Source organism: Larus michahellis, chromosome 4 (assembly GCF_964199755.1).
Source record: "Larus michahellis chromosome 4, bLarMic1.1, whole genome shotgun sequence".
In the NCBI taxonomy this organism is placed as follows: Eukaryota; Metazoa; Chordata; class Aves; order Charadriiformes; family Laridae; genus Larus; species Larus michahellis.
In genome coordinates, this window is record NC_133899.1 from 26,234,149 (window position 1) to 26,252,373 (window position 18,225).

Genomic DNA, 18,225 nt, shown 5'->3' on the forward strand with positions numbered 1-18,225 from the left:
TATCTATAGTAATTACTGCAACAACTCATTCAAGACAATGACTGATGTGTTGATGACTCTGAGAACAAAACTTTTCTCATTTGGTATGACTTCATCTGATACAGAAGTTCTGTGGTAGAACTTCACCTGGTGTAACTTCTTAGAAGTTATATAAATTGTAAATCCAGAGTAATCCAGGATAAATCCAAAGTAATGAAAATCAGAACCCAAACCTGATGCTCTGTTTTGGTATAGAACTGTCCTAGCCTGTCCATCTGTTACTGGTTTAAAGCTGGAGGCGTGTGGTGGAGATGCCTATCAAATGGAAACAGAGTAGAGACAAATAGAAGTGTCTGTGAGGTGGCAAACGCACACGATATTCCTTGTAATTAATGTTGTTACAAATGAATTTAAGTTCAGCTGCAAATTATGTGTTCATAATGTCAAATTGCTGGCAAATTTGGCTATTCTGCGTTTACCAGCTCTGTAAGCATAACTGCTGTGAGAAGTTCTTGTTGAACTCGGCCGTTAGTGGTGAGAGGTGACAAAGGGGAGTAGCTGCGGCTTACAGCAGCTGTGGGTTTCCATCCCCTTCCGGTAGTGATTTGGCGCACTGGTGTCAGGATTTTATGGCAGGATACAGGGACTGTTGCATGATTTTTCAGGCTGCCTTTCATTGATTGACTTGTGGGCACAGTTGGGAAGCTTTTTCCCTGCCACGGCTGTGCACTCCAGTGTGGGTTGCTCAGGGGACATCAGCTGTCCGAGCAGCCAGCTGGGCTTTGTGAGGGTTGGTGGACTGTCTGCCTGCAGTGGTTTGCCATTCACCAGGGTCGATGGAGACGGGGAGCGCACAGGACGTCAGGGAAGCACCTTGGCTCCCGGCTGGCCCGGATTGATTGCCGCCCCGCGCTGATGCACAGCGGGACTTCTGCAAGCCGTAACGAGCCTTTGTCACACGTGGTGATGATTGGCAGATTGCGCTTGAGGAAGCGTGCTCAGCAGATGTGAAAAAAACCCCATGTAACTATTACTGTGTGCCTGGAAATCCTTACTGCTCTTTCCGTATCCTGCCTGCTTTCTGCATCCAGGGCCACCGAGGTTCTCACAGTCAACAATAAAGTCACCCGTTGAACCTTTGAACCTTCTGCTTGACAATCGTCCCGCATTGTTAGAGAATATGGTGTCAGGGGCACATGAAGACTATTTTTTTCTTCTTTCTTTCTCTGAAACGCTCTCAAGTCTCCCCCCCTTCCCCCACCAAGAGCTATAGGTGACCCAGGCAGGAACGTAGACACTTGTTTCTTGGAAAGCCTTGCACGTCCAGGTGCTTTTCTGCTACTATTTATGCCAGAGGGTCTCCCATACATCTCTATTCCTGTGCACACACCTGAGCTGAGAGGCTAATTTGAGGAACACCAGGCGTGTCTTCGGGTGCCTCCCGCCAGCTTGTCCCTGCCACCTTTTTATTTTCTGTGCTCACTTGTCTTGCTGATTGTTTGATTGCGTGTCATGGCATCACCAGAGTAACAATCCATTACTGTGCTAGAATCATGTCGAAGGAAACTTTCTGCATACTTCTCCTTGAATAACTAGAGAGGTAATTAAGCTGATGCCATCAGATGAACATGTATTCATCAGTACGCTTTGGACATGATGCAGGCTTAAAGTGTTACACGTGGGTATAATTAGGTACACTCACACCCCCTTCATTCAACAGCAGTGTGTTAATTACATCTGTTCTGTGTGAGTCTGAAGCCTGAGCTGCACCATCACGTCTCTGTAGGTACTATGGGAGTTAGAGTGCATTGGCATCATTTTTCAGACACACAGATTTCTTTGTTCCAGTGCAGGCTAGTTTAAAATACAAAAAAACCCCAAAGTGGATGTTGTAATGAGAAGCTGAGATCATCTCGGCAGCATGTGACCACGCATATGCTGAAGCCCAAGCTGACAATTAGCAGTAATGTTGTACAGCAGCAGGTAGAGGCACTTGTTGAGCCCAGACCCACTTTTTATCTAAAGACGGCTATTACTCTGCAAATTTATTATCTAAATAGATGAGAAATTTGAAGGCAAGCAGAAACACTGTGAAGTGATTCACCTGCTAGCAGATTGCTGGAGAGTGGCAGGAACAGAAATAGAAGTCAAGATGTGAGGATGAACAGCAAAGGGATTAATTTTGCAGCTCTCGTTTGTTTTTAGTAGACTGAGTCCCTTTAAAATCAGCATGTAGAAGTTAATTTGAGTAAGTTAATGCAAGCAGGAGTTGTAAAAACCAAATGCAGCTGCTTTGCAACAAAATCAAGGGGTTATTCTGACAAGGAGGAGGAACCCTGACAATTTTCTCAGTGTATGTGCTTGAATCCACGCTGTTGGAAGAGGAGCATCTGCGAGGGTGGGTGTCATACTGAGTCATGATCTCCATACTTTCTGTCTATGTTACCCGGTTTTGTTGCCTCGCTATGTCCATGCTGTACCTAAGAAGAGATCAGATTCATCTGGTTTCTGGCTCCTACTCTACCTGTTAGGCTTTTCTTTGGGTTGCTACTGTCCCATCTCTTCCCCAAGGCCTCAGAGGGTTTGTTTCTTGCATGGTGCTCACATGTGTCTTTTCCCCATTCGTGTTTTCCACCCTCTTAGAGCTCTTAGTGTATTTGTATTCCTGAAATCAGTGATTATTTTTTTCTCCAAACAGTCCTTGCAGTTTGAAACTGCAAGAAGCACAAAGGACAGAGCTGGCATCAAAGGCTTCTGTGGTGAGGGGAGTACAGAGCTACAGGTTGTGTCTTCTCATAGGAGCAGCTCCCCGACATCTTTCTCATCTCATGTTCCCCCTGACAAGTGTTTTGGAATCGTCACCTTGATTCCTTTATTATACCTTCTCATCCTCTTGCCTTTTCTTTAGGAAGACCTTTGATAGGACCTCCCATAGTTTCCTTGTAGCCAGATTTGTGAGATGTGAATGATTAGTGAAAAATTGGCTGGACCTTTGGTTATGAAGGGTGGCATGATGTCCAATTTGGGGTCATTTGCTCATGTCATCCCTCAGGGCTCAAACATGGGAACAATACTGTACAACATAATTATTATTGACCAAAAGGATGGGACACAGTGGACTTTTGGAAAGTTCTCAAATACCCAGTATGGAGTAGTTGTCAATACAGGGGTCTTGACAGGCTGGAGAAGAGGGCAGACAGGAGCCTCATGAAATTAGCCACATCCTGCCCCTGCAGAAGAACAACCACGCCATGTACCAGTACATGTTGGGACCAACTGGCTAGAAAGCAGCTTTGCAGAAGGGGAGCTGGGTTGCCCTACAGACAAGTTGAAAATTAGCCAGCAATGTGCTTGTCCCAAAAAGGCCAACAGCAAGCTGGGCTGTACTAGCAAGACTGCAGCCAGCAGGTCCAGAGCAGTGATCTTTCCCCTCTGTTCAGTGCTTGTGAGACTGCGTCGGACTGCTCTGTCCAGTTTGGGGCTCCCTAGAGTAAGCAAGACATGGATGGACTGGAGCAAGACCAGTGGAAGCCACAAAGATGGTCTGGAGCTAGAGCAGGTGACACGCGGGAGAGGCTGAAGGAGCTGGGTTTGCTTATCTTTGGGAAGATGCTCACACTTTGACTGGATGAGGCCTGAGCGACTGGATCGAATTGGCATTGCTTCTATCAGGGCTCTGACCAGAGGCCTCCAGAGATCCTTTCTGATGGATATCATTCTACAGCTCTCTGATTAAAGCAAGCACATTAAAAGGCAAAACAGTGTTGTGGAAGCTATTGGCTGAATTCAGTATTATCTCCACGCCCCAGCATATCCTTGTCTATGTAAGGACTGATGAAAGTCCTGAAGACCTGTCTCCCTGCCTTAGCCTAGACTGTATAGTGGTCAGGAGGTGCTTCTTTTTGAAGATGCTTAGCAGGAACGAGTGCAGTCTCCTTTAGAAATACAGGGGTTATGTTATTCCAAGCGTAATTCTGCTCTGTATCAAATGTTAATTTTCGACAGATGATATAAAAACCTGTCACTGGTTTGCATGTGACTCACTATTTATTCGTTAGAGCTGGGAAAGGGAACTTTAGATACAGCTAACTCTGACTCGCACATCTGAATGCCCAGATCTAGTAATAACATGAATGGATCCTTTTAAGAGTGTTATCGTTTCAAAGTGTCATAGAAAAGGCATAATATTTACCCATAAAACCATTGAAAGTCTGACCTTCTTATAATATCTCTTCTAATATGATTGAGTAAAAGCAGCTAAAACTTTTATCTTGATCTACAGAGCATTTCTGGTGGCACAGATTAATTTGTAAATGTATTTTGTTTTCTGTATTAGCAGCCAGTTGAGGCTGCTTAGTGCAGGTGATCATTAATACATAACATTGAGGCTGATTTTTAGCAGCCTCCAACACAGAAATAATCCACAACAGTAACTTTTACCAAGAAAGATGAGTATTTCAATATGTGATATTTCAGCTGCGTGACATAGTTCCTTTAAATCACAGCTGAGGCTGGTGTTCTGTCTGGGGCATGTGGTGGGAAACAAATTGAAAAAGCCTTAATTTGCTTTTAATCCCTCCATTAAGCAGTAGTTTGTCATGATAATTTTGCTTTGTGTCCCTTCATTCAGACAGTACAGTGTTAAGAGAATTATCTCATTTTGAAAAAAAATATTTCTCTTGGCATCTCCTGGCTTTCTAAGGGAGGCGACAGTGAGATGTGATCCCGCACTAAAGAGGCTTGAAATCCTCAGATAAAAAATACAGCCAGCTGTATGCTCAGAGCTGAATACTGAAGGTGGGTGGTTTTAGTGCTTTAGCAAAAAGGAATAATAGAAAATAAAGCCGGGAAGGACCCCAAGAGGTCGTCTAGTCCTGTTCTTCATGTCAGAACGCACTAGAGCTAAACCTTGTCCTACCGATGTCCGTTTAACCTGGCTGTCGGCAGCAGAGGTACCGCATCACTGGCAGGCAGTCTGGCCCACCGCATGGTCCTGTCTGCCATGGCATGAAGAAGAGATTATCCTCTTCCTCTTTGCAGCAACATTTCATGTATTTGAAGATGGTTATCTTGTCCCATCTCTTCTGTTGGATAACAAACCTATCTTCTTTATTTTTGCCTGTGGGTCACGTCATCTCTACCTCACACTGTTCCTGTTGATCTCTTCTGCCCACCTCCTTGGTGAAGTTTAGTGCCTCAGGGTATGTAGAGTACTCCACAGCCCCCCCAGCCTCATGAGCCTGGGGTTCAACGCAGGGCTTGTTCCATACATTCCCCAACAAAGTTCTTGTTTATGCATCCCTGTGCGATAACTCCCTTTTACCAGGCACGTGTTGCTAATGTGTGCGCTGTGTCCAGATTGCCATCCGCATAACGCCGAGGGTCCTTTCTCTGCAGCTCCTCCTTAGCCAGTCATTCCTAATCTGCTAATTGCGTGGGCGACTGTTGCTGTTGCAAGATAGGATTTGTCTCGCCTAACTAGCAGTCGGAAAGCCAGGGTGTCTGCAGTACCCTGGTTGTTCAGGGAGCACTGTTCTCGGTGGAGAGAGATGGCTCCGATGAGCAATTCATCCCATCTATTTTTGGAGAGCAGGAATTGTGCTCTCGGGGTGCTTGTATGTCATTGAGATACATGACCTGGGATTGCCTGCCTGACTTTTGGGAGGTTGAAATTAGCCGAGATGAATTTAAGCCTACATGTACAACCGTGCGTCTAAATATAGTGACGAAGGGGACAGTTTCATGATTGGGTTTAGCTGATTTAACGCTGCTCTGCTGCTAAAGGGAGGATCCTGCCTTCCCTTCGTACCCTCTTGATAAAATGTCCACAGAATGAATAGTTCATACAGCGTGGGAGCTGGGAGCTATTGTAGTCGTCTCCAGAGCGTAACCACCGAGGAAGTGCTCTGAATAGCAAACGTATCCGCCTCCCTTCCTCCCTGTTGGAGCTATCAATGCCACATCTGTGCCTCCACGGCAGCACCAGCAAAGTGCGAGTCATCAAAGTGCTGCTGCTGTGGGATGAAAAGCAGCCAGGCACATCGGGAATAAAGAGATGAGTCATCAAAGCTGCGTCCCCATTGGTTAAAAAACAGAGGATTTCAGAAAAAGTTGGAAGAGGAAAAAAAAAAAAGGCTATTGAGAATAGAGGGAGAGAGCGGGGAGTAGGCTACGGTTACCTGGGCTGGCGCTCCGGGCTTCTTCACATGTATGTGAACATGTAGTGATGGAGGCCAGCTGAAAATAGACCTTGTTAAATATAATCTCATTCTTTGCTTATTTCTTTCCTGTAACTCCCCTCTCTGCTTCTCCTGTAACCTCACAATTTTCCATTCTTGATAGTACGCCTGGACAAAATGATCTTGTACTTTACCCAACTTTTAAGCCTCTTTATTTTGATGGCAGGCTTAAGGGAAAATGAAAAATATGAGGGTTTGGTTTTTTAATCTCTGCCCAGGTAGCATATTCAAATTGAGCAGTGACTGCTGGTACGTGGCGGGGGGGGACATGCACCCCAGTCCGAGGTTAAGGCACGCAGACTACCGGGCAGCTCTGGCAATCGCGGGGGGCAGTCAGGAGGTTACGGTGCCTTCAGTAGCAGCAGGGAGGGTAAAGCAGAGAGAGGATGGGTCTATAAAAGTGATTTTCATTGGTCTTCGGTTTGGGGTTGGGGTTTTTTTTGAGGGTGTGGGTGGTGTTTGTTATTTTTAAGGACTGTTGATGAAAAGAAAGGACCTCCTATATCGCAGCGTGCTGTGGCGGTGTGGTCAAAAAAAAGTTTATTTTTACCCTGTAATTCAAAATCTGGCTCTCAGCTGGGAATTATAATCTATTCTTTTTTGAACTTTACTGAGTAAATAAGTACAGAAATGATGCTCCCAGCCCAACAGGGACCTCAAAAGTTCTCTCTGTTTGCTCTGACTTGAAAGGAACTATTCATAATGTGTATCATTAGGAGTATACGCATTGTATTCCTGCAATAAATCAGGGCTGTAAATTAAACGGATGCATACACGCACACATAAATATGAAAGTGTAATTCAATTGTGTTCTATTACTTCACTTCTGCATATAAAATAATTCACAAAACTGGATGAAATAATGTACTTACATTTGAATTCATCATAGATGAGCGAGTCGCCAAGGACATGACTTTCTACCTCTGCTTTGATATTGCTATTAAAGTATTAGTTTTCTTTTGCATTTCCAGTAATCCCTAAAGCCAATTGTGACATTTTCTCAATTCCATATACCTGGTCTAAATACGTATATTTGTCTCACTGTAATTATAACACACGTTGGTGTCAGATTTTTCCTGCGCGCTACATCAGTGACAGATATCTTTCTCCTCCCAGTGTAGTGTCTGTCTCGGACACCCATCCCAGGCAGCAGGAGAGACTCTACTTCTTTCAAGTTCAGTGGACACCTGTATCGCATCATTGATTAGAAGATGTTTCCAGTCTCCCTGCCGATGATCCCGTGGCAGCTCCGTTTAAACTGGAAGCACCTTGTTGTAGAGCTAGGTTATTATGTCGAATGTACTTGGTAAACTGGTATTGTTAAATGTGTGTCTTAAGCGTGTTAATGATGACTTAATGACTACTAGCTTTGTGCTGGGGCTGAGAAACTTTTGCCCCAGTCATTAATCAAAACCAGTGTGTTGTTTTATTACTGGTTGGTTGTGGCAGGGGAGGTTTAGATTAGATATTAGGAAGAATGACTTTACTGAAAGAGTGGTCAGGTACTGGAACAGCCTGCCCAGGGAGGCGGTTGAGTCACCATCCCTAGAGGTATTGAAGAAACGTCTAGATTTGGCACTTCAGGGCATGCTCTAGTGGCAGAGATTGTAGGTTGTTTGTTTGTGTTTTTTTTTTCTTTTTTTTTTTTTTTGGTGTGTGTATGGTTGGACTCGATGATCTCAAAGGTCCTTTCCAACCATGAAGATTCTATGATTCTACTCTGTGCGGCTTGGGATATATTATAGACGCATTTTATAATTAATCTCCATCTGTATGTCATCGGCGCCTAACTTGTCTTGTGTGCACACGTTAAGATTAGGTAAAAAAAATTGATGCAGTTCTGATTTAAATTCTCCGTAGTGACTTGACTAGCAGGACCGTGTGTTGTGACCTGCTGTACTTCCAATAGCACTTTGTCGTGAGTTCACAGCCAGGCTCTGCTGCCCTGTGAAATACACTGGGTGCAGAGGCAATACTTGCACACGAAAGCCTCTGAATTGAAGTCCCTTTAAAAAGGCTGCAGCTGCAATATGAATGGGGACCTGAACAGTTTCCCTCGCCATGAGTAGTGCCTTGTTCTTCGCGGGGGCGAGCTCGCAGTGGCACTGCGGCTGTCTTTGTCCCCTGGCAAACCAACCATGACTTCGAAATGTGGGACTGGCGCTCAGAAACCCCTACTTCTAAAGGGCAGTAAAGATGCAGAGCTCTTTTGAACACTGAGCCGTTCTCATTACGATGTCCAAATACGATGTTTGGAAAGCTTGTTCCATGCGCTCACCCGTGGAAATATTTACCAAAGCTTGCTATTGTTTGATAATGGATTTTATTATTCCTATCAGAGAGTTGAAAGAAAGTTTCCGCTGGGCAGGTTGCCTGGAGGAGTCTCTGCCGGTGCCGGGGCGAAGGTTCTGGCTGGGAGATGCTTTGCTTGCCAGACCTGGATGGCCCAGCGTTCGTCTTGTTAATCCTGATGGCTGATAGTCATCTACGAGAGACCTCAGCCGGGGCGAAGCTTCAGAATTGGCTTTGGGGGGGATAATGCACTCCATTTAGTATTGACTCCTTTTGGCAGGGATATTTTTGTTGCATTAGGGATTATGTATAAATTTGTAAGATTTCATAATGAGAACCTCCTGTGTCTGCATCAGTTTTGTTGGCTCTGATGCTTAACTTTTCCAGGACTGAACATAACTTAAAACTAGAAAATCTATCATTCTTCAACTCTGGGTGAAATCGAGGATATCAGTCCTGTGTCTGCGTGTGTGCGTGTCAGTGTGTCTCCGTGACCCAAACCGTGACCCAGGGTTTTATGGTGTGAGCAGATAGAACTCTGGGGCTAAAATTTTAAAACTTTCAGACTATTTAGTTGACAAAATGCAGACTATTTTGTTTAGAGAGGAGCTGAATAAGAAGGAAGACAGCAGAAATAAATAAATGATGTAATGCAAGATTAAACCAAATCCAGAAGAATATAGCAATAAAAAATAATAATACAATATATCTCTGAATTAAACCTTTCCATGGAATTTTGTGGGATCTCTGCAAGTTTTAAGCAAAAACTGAGGCAGCAGCTGTTTAGAAGAGGAAAATTCTGGGCTGGTGCAGTTGTGTATCTTTTCTTTTGATTGCACATCTACCTGCTGAGTTCTGGGGGCTTTGAAGCACTTTGATTTTAAAGCACTTTTCATGTAAGAAGAGCCCTGCGTAACCACGGCCACCAGCAAAGCACCTGGCTTGGGGAAATTAAATTTCGTAAAAGTTAAATAATAAAATCAAGATGGGAGGCATAAATTGCTCGCTTACGGTCACTGCAATATGTGTCTTTTCGAATGATCTCAGTTGGGACCACGTGAAAGCTTGTTTGTGAGGATGTGAGGGACTTCAGGTTGCCTTTCTGTGCCTTTCAGAAACCGAACAGGCAGAACATCCGTGCTGGCTCCAGCCTTGTTTTGGGAAAGCAGGCTGGGCCGTAGAAGTGGAAGGGAGCTTGGCTCACACTTGTATTTCTGCTCCCATGGTTGGTTTGGATGCCGTTGGGGGAAAACACTTGTATCTTGGAGGCTGACGCCTGACTCCTCAAAGCGATTATACAGAATAAAGACAAAACCAGCGCATTTCAGACTTGTACCAGGAATACACAATTGCATGTACTGGCTTTTACACTAGTGTCATTTTAATAAGAGTCGGATCTTTTGGAGAACTCTATCTCCTCTTCCTTCTGACTCAATTCCATCATTTCCTGCTCTCTAAACAACTATCACAGCTTGAGCTGCTGGGGCTGCATCGTGGGTCTCCTACTTGGGGTTCAATCATGCTAGATGCTGTACAAATGGAAAGGATGTATAAACACATGTGTTGACCTTTTGGATTAGATCTCACGTCTGTCCTTACCGAGAGCCAGCAGGAGAAATTTCAGAAGAGCGCACAAAAACTCTGCAGTAGACGGGTATGTGATAGTCTGCCATCCCAGTCCAGAAAAAGACACCATTTTATGCCCCAAAGCATGATCCTTCAACAGTATTTTGGTATAATTATCAACTATTATAATTGCTCTGGATCATCTTGTCATCTTTATAAATGCCTACTCCATTTTTTAATCATGCTGGACCCCAAAAAAAATGTGTGGCGATGAATTACACAGTTGAGATTTATGCTGTATGTGGTGTTTTGCCCCAAAAGTTTACAAATAAATGAAAGAGAGAAGAAATCCATTTGAGAGAGAGGATTAGGCCAAAATTTCAGTTTTCTGAAATTGCAAGGAACTAAGAGGATTTGCGAAATGCTGGGATCAATGCAAGGTTGGCACATGTATATTGTTAAAAACAGCACTTTCTGCCCATTCCCGTCTGTAGGCTCCCGATGCATTTGTAAATCCTCATCCTAAAGGTAGGATCGATGTCGCCCATCTTCTGCCATCTACGTCTTACCTGTCCAGATTAAGCTAATCTTTGGGCTCTGTCAGCAGAGAGATGGATACCACAGGGGAAGATTCTTGCAAGAAGATAGCTCAAGGTAGATAAGAGGAGTCGCCTTTTGGCACTAGCTCTTGCTGTCATTGAAACTAGAACAGGGGGAGATCTCACATGATAGTGAGCTCCGTTCCCCTGGCTCAGACAGGAGCTAGTCCTAAACTTTTTGTCTACAAGATATTTGCTCAGAAAATCTGGGAGAGAGAGAGATTCTGTAGCAACCTTGACCCCAACCTTGGACCCCCCAGTCCAGGGCTCGCTGTCCCTACTTTCACATGGATAGGACGAGAGGAAACATCCTTGAGTTGCGCCAGGGGAAGTTTAGATTGGATATGAGGAAACATTTATACATCGAAAGTGTCGTCAAGCATTGGAACAGGCTGCCCAAGGCAGTGGTGGAATCGCCATCCCTGGAGGTATTTAAAAGACAGGTTGTACCATTAAGCCGAAAAGAAGAGGTTCTATGTTATTGGTGCATTGCTATACGGTGCAGATTTTGTTATAGGGTTTCACGCAGAGAAATATCAAAATAATAGCTCGTTGCTGTGGATTCGTGTTCTATATACCATGCTAAATACCATACCAAATACCATATAATAGGTATTTGACCCTTTGTATGCTAGGCTGAGTTTCATTTGCTGGAAACCTTAACGTTGCTTCTGAATTTCTTAATATTCGCTGGTTTAAATCAGGCGTTTGATGGTAGTAGTTGAGTGTACCGCTGAATTTCTGTTTGTGTTTGTCTAGTGGGATAGGTTGTAGTTAAGTGAAATGTGTGGTGTAAGCAAAGAGAAATTGCTGTACGCAAACCATAATTTTCATGTACTTACTGTTTTGAGTGCTGTGATGAAAGGGATGTATCACAGCATTTTTATCACATCGGCTGCTATCTTTGTCTCTCTACCTGAAGGATGGCGAAGGCCCCCCTTTCATCTGGAGGATTATGAGGCCATTATGGTAAACAACACCACCAGGTTGGGTTGACATTGTTGGAGCTTTCATCTTTTGTTCTAAGTTTTGAAGCATTATTTGTGGTTCTCTTGTTCCCTGTCTCATGACTTGATGATTAGTGAGAGCAGAGAGCAGCTCCTTGCTAGAGTTTTTCAGTAAAAATCATTAAACTCAGGAGGGAGGGAGAGGGAAAGAGGAGCCAGCTGAGTGCTACCCCCTGCTCGGTGGTGACCCTGTAGGTCTGGAGCTCAGTTCTAGTTGCACAGCAGGTACCTGGATCCCTGCTTCTGCCGCCTTCACCCAAGCAAAATCTTCCTAAGCATGGAACATGACATACTGCCCGGTTTCATACCTCTAGCCCCAAACCAGGGGCCCATCAGCTGATGGATGCATCAACTGATGAAAGAATATGAGGTCAGAGGACGCAAGCAAAGAGACACTGACGCGGTTAGTGGGCAGTGCCAACTTGTTTCTATCTGTATTTTTAGCCCTGCATCCAGTTTCTTCACCTTCAAGTTGGTCACGTGAACCCAGGAATTTATACTGGGAAGTATCTGCAGGGTCCCAAGCTGGGAGGAGCTGGAAGAGGAGGTTTTGCTCGTAAACCTCTGCTCTCCTGCTCTCTTGAAGTGTTTCCCCAGCTGGGGGTTGCCTCTTCTCTCTGTGCTAGGACAGGTATAAATGAAGTGCTTCCCATTTGTGTGCTCCAGGTTCTGAATGCAGAGAAAGCTAATTCCTCTTGGGTGAACTCCAAATAAAGAAAACTCTTGTTTTATAGCTGACTCTTGTATTTGCCTTTAGTGATTAGTTTGTATTCGTTTAATATTGAAATAAGATTCATATATAAAGCAGAACACACAAGAATATATCTCTGTAATAATGAGGACAGTGATACGATTTGGGGATGTAACGTTTTTATTTCCTCTCATTTTTTATTTTCTGGTATTCTTTGGCCAGAATTTCAATCCTTCACCTTTATGCCCGTGTTTATTTAGTATTGCTGCTTTCTCTGTACTAGCAATATGTATTTATTTATTGGCTCATTGCTTATGTGGTTTAGGGTATGCCTTCAAGCAAAATCTGAATCCAGCAAGGGTGGATCCCTCAATGCAAATGACAGGGGATGTCACAGCTCAGATTATGATTTTAAATTTCAGCATGTAAAATGAATTGCCCTGCCCTGTCCCTTCGTACCGAGCATTTCTTTTGCTCGTCTTATATCATATGCAAATATTTCATGGAAAAGAAGAGGCAAGAAGAGAGAATGAAATTTAATCACTCACTTCTCCTTTCTGAGAGCAGTGTGATCTTTCCATTAGCCTGTGCTGCGACGTATTTTGGCCGGTTTGGTGGTCCTGGACAAAGAACGCCCCTGCAGCTGGTCATTGGGTATTGTAGGGACAATATCCTCCAGGTCTGCACCTCTCTGTGTGTCTGTGAGGAGATTGAGCTGTGGCCACGCTCTTGCTGGTGCTGTGAGCTGCAGGTTGCACAGCCCGTACAAGGAAAAAAGCATCTGTGCTGGATTCTTCAGTTTCTCACTGTGCAAGGAGATGTTGGCCCAAGGGAGGTGACTCTTCCTGATCCGACAGACCCAATTCAAACTCTACACATTCATCTCAGTTGGCAGCCAAGTCCCAAGGAGTTCAGCGGGGAGGCGGGTGGATTAAGAGGGCTGGTTTTCAATGGGTAGGATCTGACTTGAAGGGAACAACATGCTTTCCATGCCAAATAAGAAGATTGTTACTAATTCCTTTCTTCCAGGGTTTAAAATCCAGCGTGCTGGCACCTGTCCCATACATTATATATCACTTCCCGAGCACAGCTGCAGGGCTGTCCATACATAAATCCTCAGCTGCAGTTTGACAGCAAGGGGAAAGATGATGAGGGAGCAGGATGAGAAACGTGGTGTCGGGGGGGCATCAGGATGGGGAGCACCCTTCCCAGAGGGCACGTAGTCACGCGAAGAGCACTGTAGATGACCTGCTTTTGCTGATCTCAGTTGGCTTGAGCGTGGTTGTCAGGACTGAGCAACACCACAGACGTAGCCCCGCTACACCTTTCTCGTCCTCTTATGTTTTGCAGCATCCCCTTCAATTAAGCTTCTTGTGGATGACCCGATAGTGGTGAACCCTGGAGAAGCGATCACCTTAGTCTGTGTGACGACAGGAGGGGAGCCAGCCCCCAGCCTGACGTGGGTGAGGTCTGCCGGCATCCTGCCCGAGAAGACGGTCCTGAATGGTGGCACTTTAACGATACCTGCCATCACGCCAGAAGATGCTGGCACGTACAGTTGCATCGCCAATAACAATGTTGGGAACCCTGCAAAAAAGTCCACCAACATCATCGTAAGAGGTAAGTTGAGCTGGCAAACTACTGAACTTTATCTTGGCAGTTTAACTGAATCCTAATCTGACAGGGTCTCAGTGTTCACATAGTGGTGTCCCATGTTTCCAAGTGTATTTCTGGTCATTTCTAATAATGTATGAGATTAATTAGTGGTGGCTTCAAATAGCCAGTGGCTCTTGTGCTGGGGTCAAGCCCCTTAGCTGGAACAAGAGTGATGTGGTGCCACTTTGTGTTTTGAAGATGCAGCAGTTCTCCCATCCAAACTGGAGACAAACGATCGCCAAAGGACACCGCGTCTTCTGGGCATTGCCTGTGCTGATGCCCTGCACCCACTGTCTCGGCAGTGAATGCATCCTGAGCTCCTGGAGGTGTCATTACCTACTTCACCCTTTTCTTCCTCCTCGTCAGCTGAACGTGTTATTGAAATTAAGGCTGTTGTGCATGCTGTGAATCTGCTGCCATCAGACAACTGCTCCCTGGGTAGGAGCTTTAGATTAGTACCTATGCTTTAATTATACTAAATAGCAGGATGAATGTCTGTCTTAGATAAAAGTAAGAGAAGAGTGCTTGCAGAACAATTACTGCCAGGTGGAGAGAAACTCTCCCCGGTTGTTTATCGCTTTCTGGATAACCCCAGGGACATGGCCACTTGGTTTGAAGGAGGAGTTCGATTGGCTGATAGGCATCATCAGAGTGGATTAATCTACCTGAACCAAACAGTTCATCTGAAACTAATTTTCTATAATCTAATCTGCGAATGGTAGTGAAACATAAACTCCCACGCTACGGGAACTTTAAATAATAGCATGTGATTAATCATACTCGGGAGAAACTGCTGTATAAAGAGCCAGTGGTGTGAATATTTTATGAGAGCCATAACCCCTGTTCACTTCTTATTGCCCAACATATCATACTCTTCAGCAGGACGAGGAATTAGAAGCTATTTCTGTCCTGGGGGTCAGGGTGAGAGCACTGCATCAGCCCAGGTCTGCAGGAGTTGATCAAGAGATGTCCACAGATTTATTTGTGATATTGTATTTCCATTTGCATTTTTGACATTTGGCTTAGGGGTTTCCTTGTCAAGAGGCAAAAGCAGTCTTGTTTCAGGAACATCGCATCGACATTAATTTGCTGCGATTTACAATGGGTGATGAGGTTGTGAAGGGGAGATGTGAGTGAAACACGCACTCGGAATAAGCAAAGGGAGAGGAAAGGCTTTGTGCGAAAAGAAATCTCGATATTTTAATTGACCCAGCAGACAGCACCAGGGAGCCCAGAGGAAGCCACAGCCCCTGGCTCCCTGCAGATAAAAATTTCATGAGTCATCATGTAATAATAATATGCCCTCACATTTTTATTTATAGAAGACCGTGCCTATGAGATGCCTAGGAGCTGCAAGATGTTGAACAAATTATCATTAAAGCATTTGAGGTGGCTTTTTTCTTTTTTCCTCTCTGCTGCGTGGCCCTGTTACTTCTGAGAAGGGACTGCAACGAGGAACAACCCATTCAATAAATGAAGCATGGCTGCCTTCTAGCCCCAGCGCGTTGCTGCCTGCTATGATTTTCCCCTTATTATTTCTGTTAAAGGGGAAGAGATGTCCTTTAGGGAAAAAAAAAAAATCTTTATTCCGATCTTGGTTGATTTATCTTTACTAAAAGCAATGCTGAGTTGAGGAGTGAAATATGAGATGAATTCGTATCAGAGTTTTGATTTTATTTTGTGTATATATTTCTTAGCATTTTGCCTGAAGCTCATTGCTTCTTTTTATTTCATCTCTTTTTGTTGTTGTTGTTGCGTATCAAGATTTTCACACAGCAGCTGAGGAGAAAAGAGTATTTACTTGAAATAGCACCTAAGCCTTGCAGGAGAAGCATTTGGTAAATGGAGTTCACATCTTCTGTCAGGTGGACTACCAATCCCAGGATTAGACAATAATCCGCTAATTTTACCCAGAAAGAAATGTAAAGTTGTCTCAAAGCACCACCAGAGCTCAAATTCAAATTCATTCCCTTTTAAAATTCCCTAATTTTCACCGTGCATTTATCTGAACGTGCGTGTATTGGATGTGCTTCATTCCATGGGTGCTACCTTACCTTCGGCAGCTCTGAATTTTTTCTGGGCATTTTCCTCTCTTTGTGGCAGACTGCCCAACTCCGTGACTACGCTCATACCTGACTTGGAACCCATTGGGAATGACGTCACATGACCGCCACGCATTTAATAATACTAAAAAATAATCTAAAACCGGAGAGAGTCCTTCAAAAATAAACAAGTCTAAGTAAATGAATGAGTAACGAAAGTAACTTACCCTTTTTGAAAGTCAGAAATGGTGTGGATCAATAAACGATGGAGGCAACAGATGAGGCTGTGTTTGAAGAGCAGGCTGAGGCATCGAGGTGCCATCGTGATGCTGAGGTGTGTTCAGGGCAGCTCTGTGCTCCTCCGTCGGTCTTTTCCGTGACCCTTAAAAAGTGGGGATAAACACAGCGAAATGGCAAGGGGACCAGGTACGACGCCTCGGGGGAATATATATCAGCTGAGAGATGGTGCAAAACGTGCCTGCCTGAAAGTGCTGTGCAGGGTGTGTCCTCGGCGTCTCCAGGGTGTACGTAACCAGTAACGTGTGTTCTCCACTTCTGCAGGTCGTAAATAACTGGTTTCTGCGATTGCCACGTGCTGCTGAAGGGGGGGTGGGGTAGCAGGTCTCAGTGCATTGCTTTCCATGGGTTAGCTCCCAGGATTCATCTGGAAGCCTCCTAATACGCGTAAGCATTTAGTATGTTCTCTGTTTTTCCGCCATTATTTGATTTTGTCCCCTTCCAGTGAGCATTGGCACGGAAGGACATGTTTGTTCTTAAAGTAAAAAACAGACTAAAGCTGCCATTGCAGCGAGGAACCCATTTAGTCATAACCATCTTTGGAATTTCTTATTTATTTTTTCTCTTTTGGCCTGTTTAACTTAAAAGTAATTGTAAATCCTTCCAAGAAAAACAAGCCGGGGGCTTGCTCGTCGGTTTGGATGAACACGGATCCCTTGCAAAACAACAGGCGTTGCACACAGCTGCTGAGGGGGGAGACTCCTTCACACCTGTCTCCTGAAGCAGTTAAATTAACGCTTTCAGATAAAGGAACATCTTTTAAAGATACCTCTTTCCTAAGCAAGTTGCAAACTCTGCTCCCTTTTGTCTCTGTTCTACTGAGCTCTTGTGTTTAGTGCCTTTCCCTTTCGGCCATCCGATGATGTTAATGAAAGTTTTGCTGCGATGATAAATTGTTTTGAGTACCACAGTGCCGTTCCTTAAGAGGTACAGACATAATGCAATATCTTTCATTTCCTCCGTTTGCTTTGAACAGGAGCTCACCGCAGGCAGATCAGCGACCATGTGCGGTTTACCTGTCGAGTTCTTAGCGAGAAAGTCTGTGAAATGCAGCCGTTTTAAAGACTTCTGTTATCAGCTTAACTGTACCCAAAGTTACTGCAAAATATTTCATTCCATCAAAGACATTGTCGTCCATCAAGGTGTCTTGGGTCAAACCAGAGAAAGAAGAAATGCGCTCTCATTTCAGCAAAGCTGGCTACTCACCAATTCTCATTATGAAAGTTTCTTTCTAAGTATTTTCTTTAGATTAATGAGTTCTTTAAATGATTGCAAGTCTGCTAGCATTTGAGTATTAGGGGGTGTTCTCATCAGCGGCATCTTCACATCCTGCTCTCAGGCTGATGATTAGAATAACTTCCCATAATGTATTTCTAGACAAAACCATTAGAAAGCAGAGGAAGCTCTAAGGGAATCTTGACTCCTCTCGTTCTATTAAAACTTGATGTTTTTGTCCTTCTCTTAAAAAAAAAAACAAAACAAAACAACTCTCTCAAGTAGCAAATCCAACACATCACCTCTGGATAAACCAAGCTCCCAACAACCTCCTTGCCTGACATGTGTGTTTTTTGCTGTGCTTGCTTGGAGGATGTTCTGGTTTTCTGACTTTTGTATGGTAGAGCGCAAAAACGTTGTTCTGCAGCAATGGAAGTCATCTGTCATAAAGGCCAGGATGGGGGAAATCTGTTGCACTTCTTTCAGAGTTCTTTCTTACCCAGAATATTTCTGTTAATTTGCTTGCATCATGAATTTGTCTCTGTGTACCTCTGTTGTTGCAACTAGAGAAAAATGATCATCAGTCTTCCTATGGATATTTTGTTAATTAAAATAAGAAGGAAACACAGACACATACATTTG

At 44.2% G+C, this 18,225-nt stretch overlaps 1 protein-coding gene across 3 annotated transcripts in view; it reads left to right on the forward strand.

Annotated features, from left to right (window-relative positions):
• Positions 1-18,225, forward strand: part of MDGA2 (MAM domain containing glycosylphosphatidylinositol anchor 2) — a 366,795-nt gene that overhangs the window by 192,349 nt on the left and 156,221 nt on the right. For all 3 annotated transcript variants that reach the window (XM_074583599.1, XM_074583600.1, XM_074583601.1), the window contains exon 6: positions 13,724-13,993. In XM_074583599.1, coding sequence (XP_074439700.1) covers positions 13,724-13,993 — 270 coding nt within the window. The remainder of the gene's footprint in view (positions 1-13,723; positions 13,994-18,225) is intronic.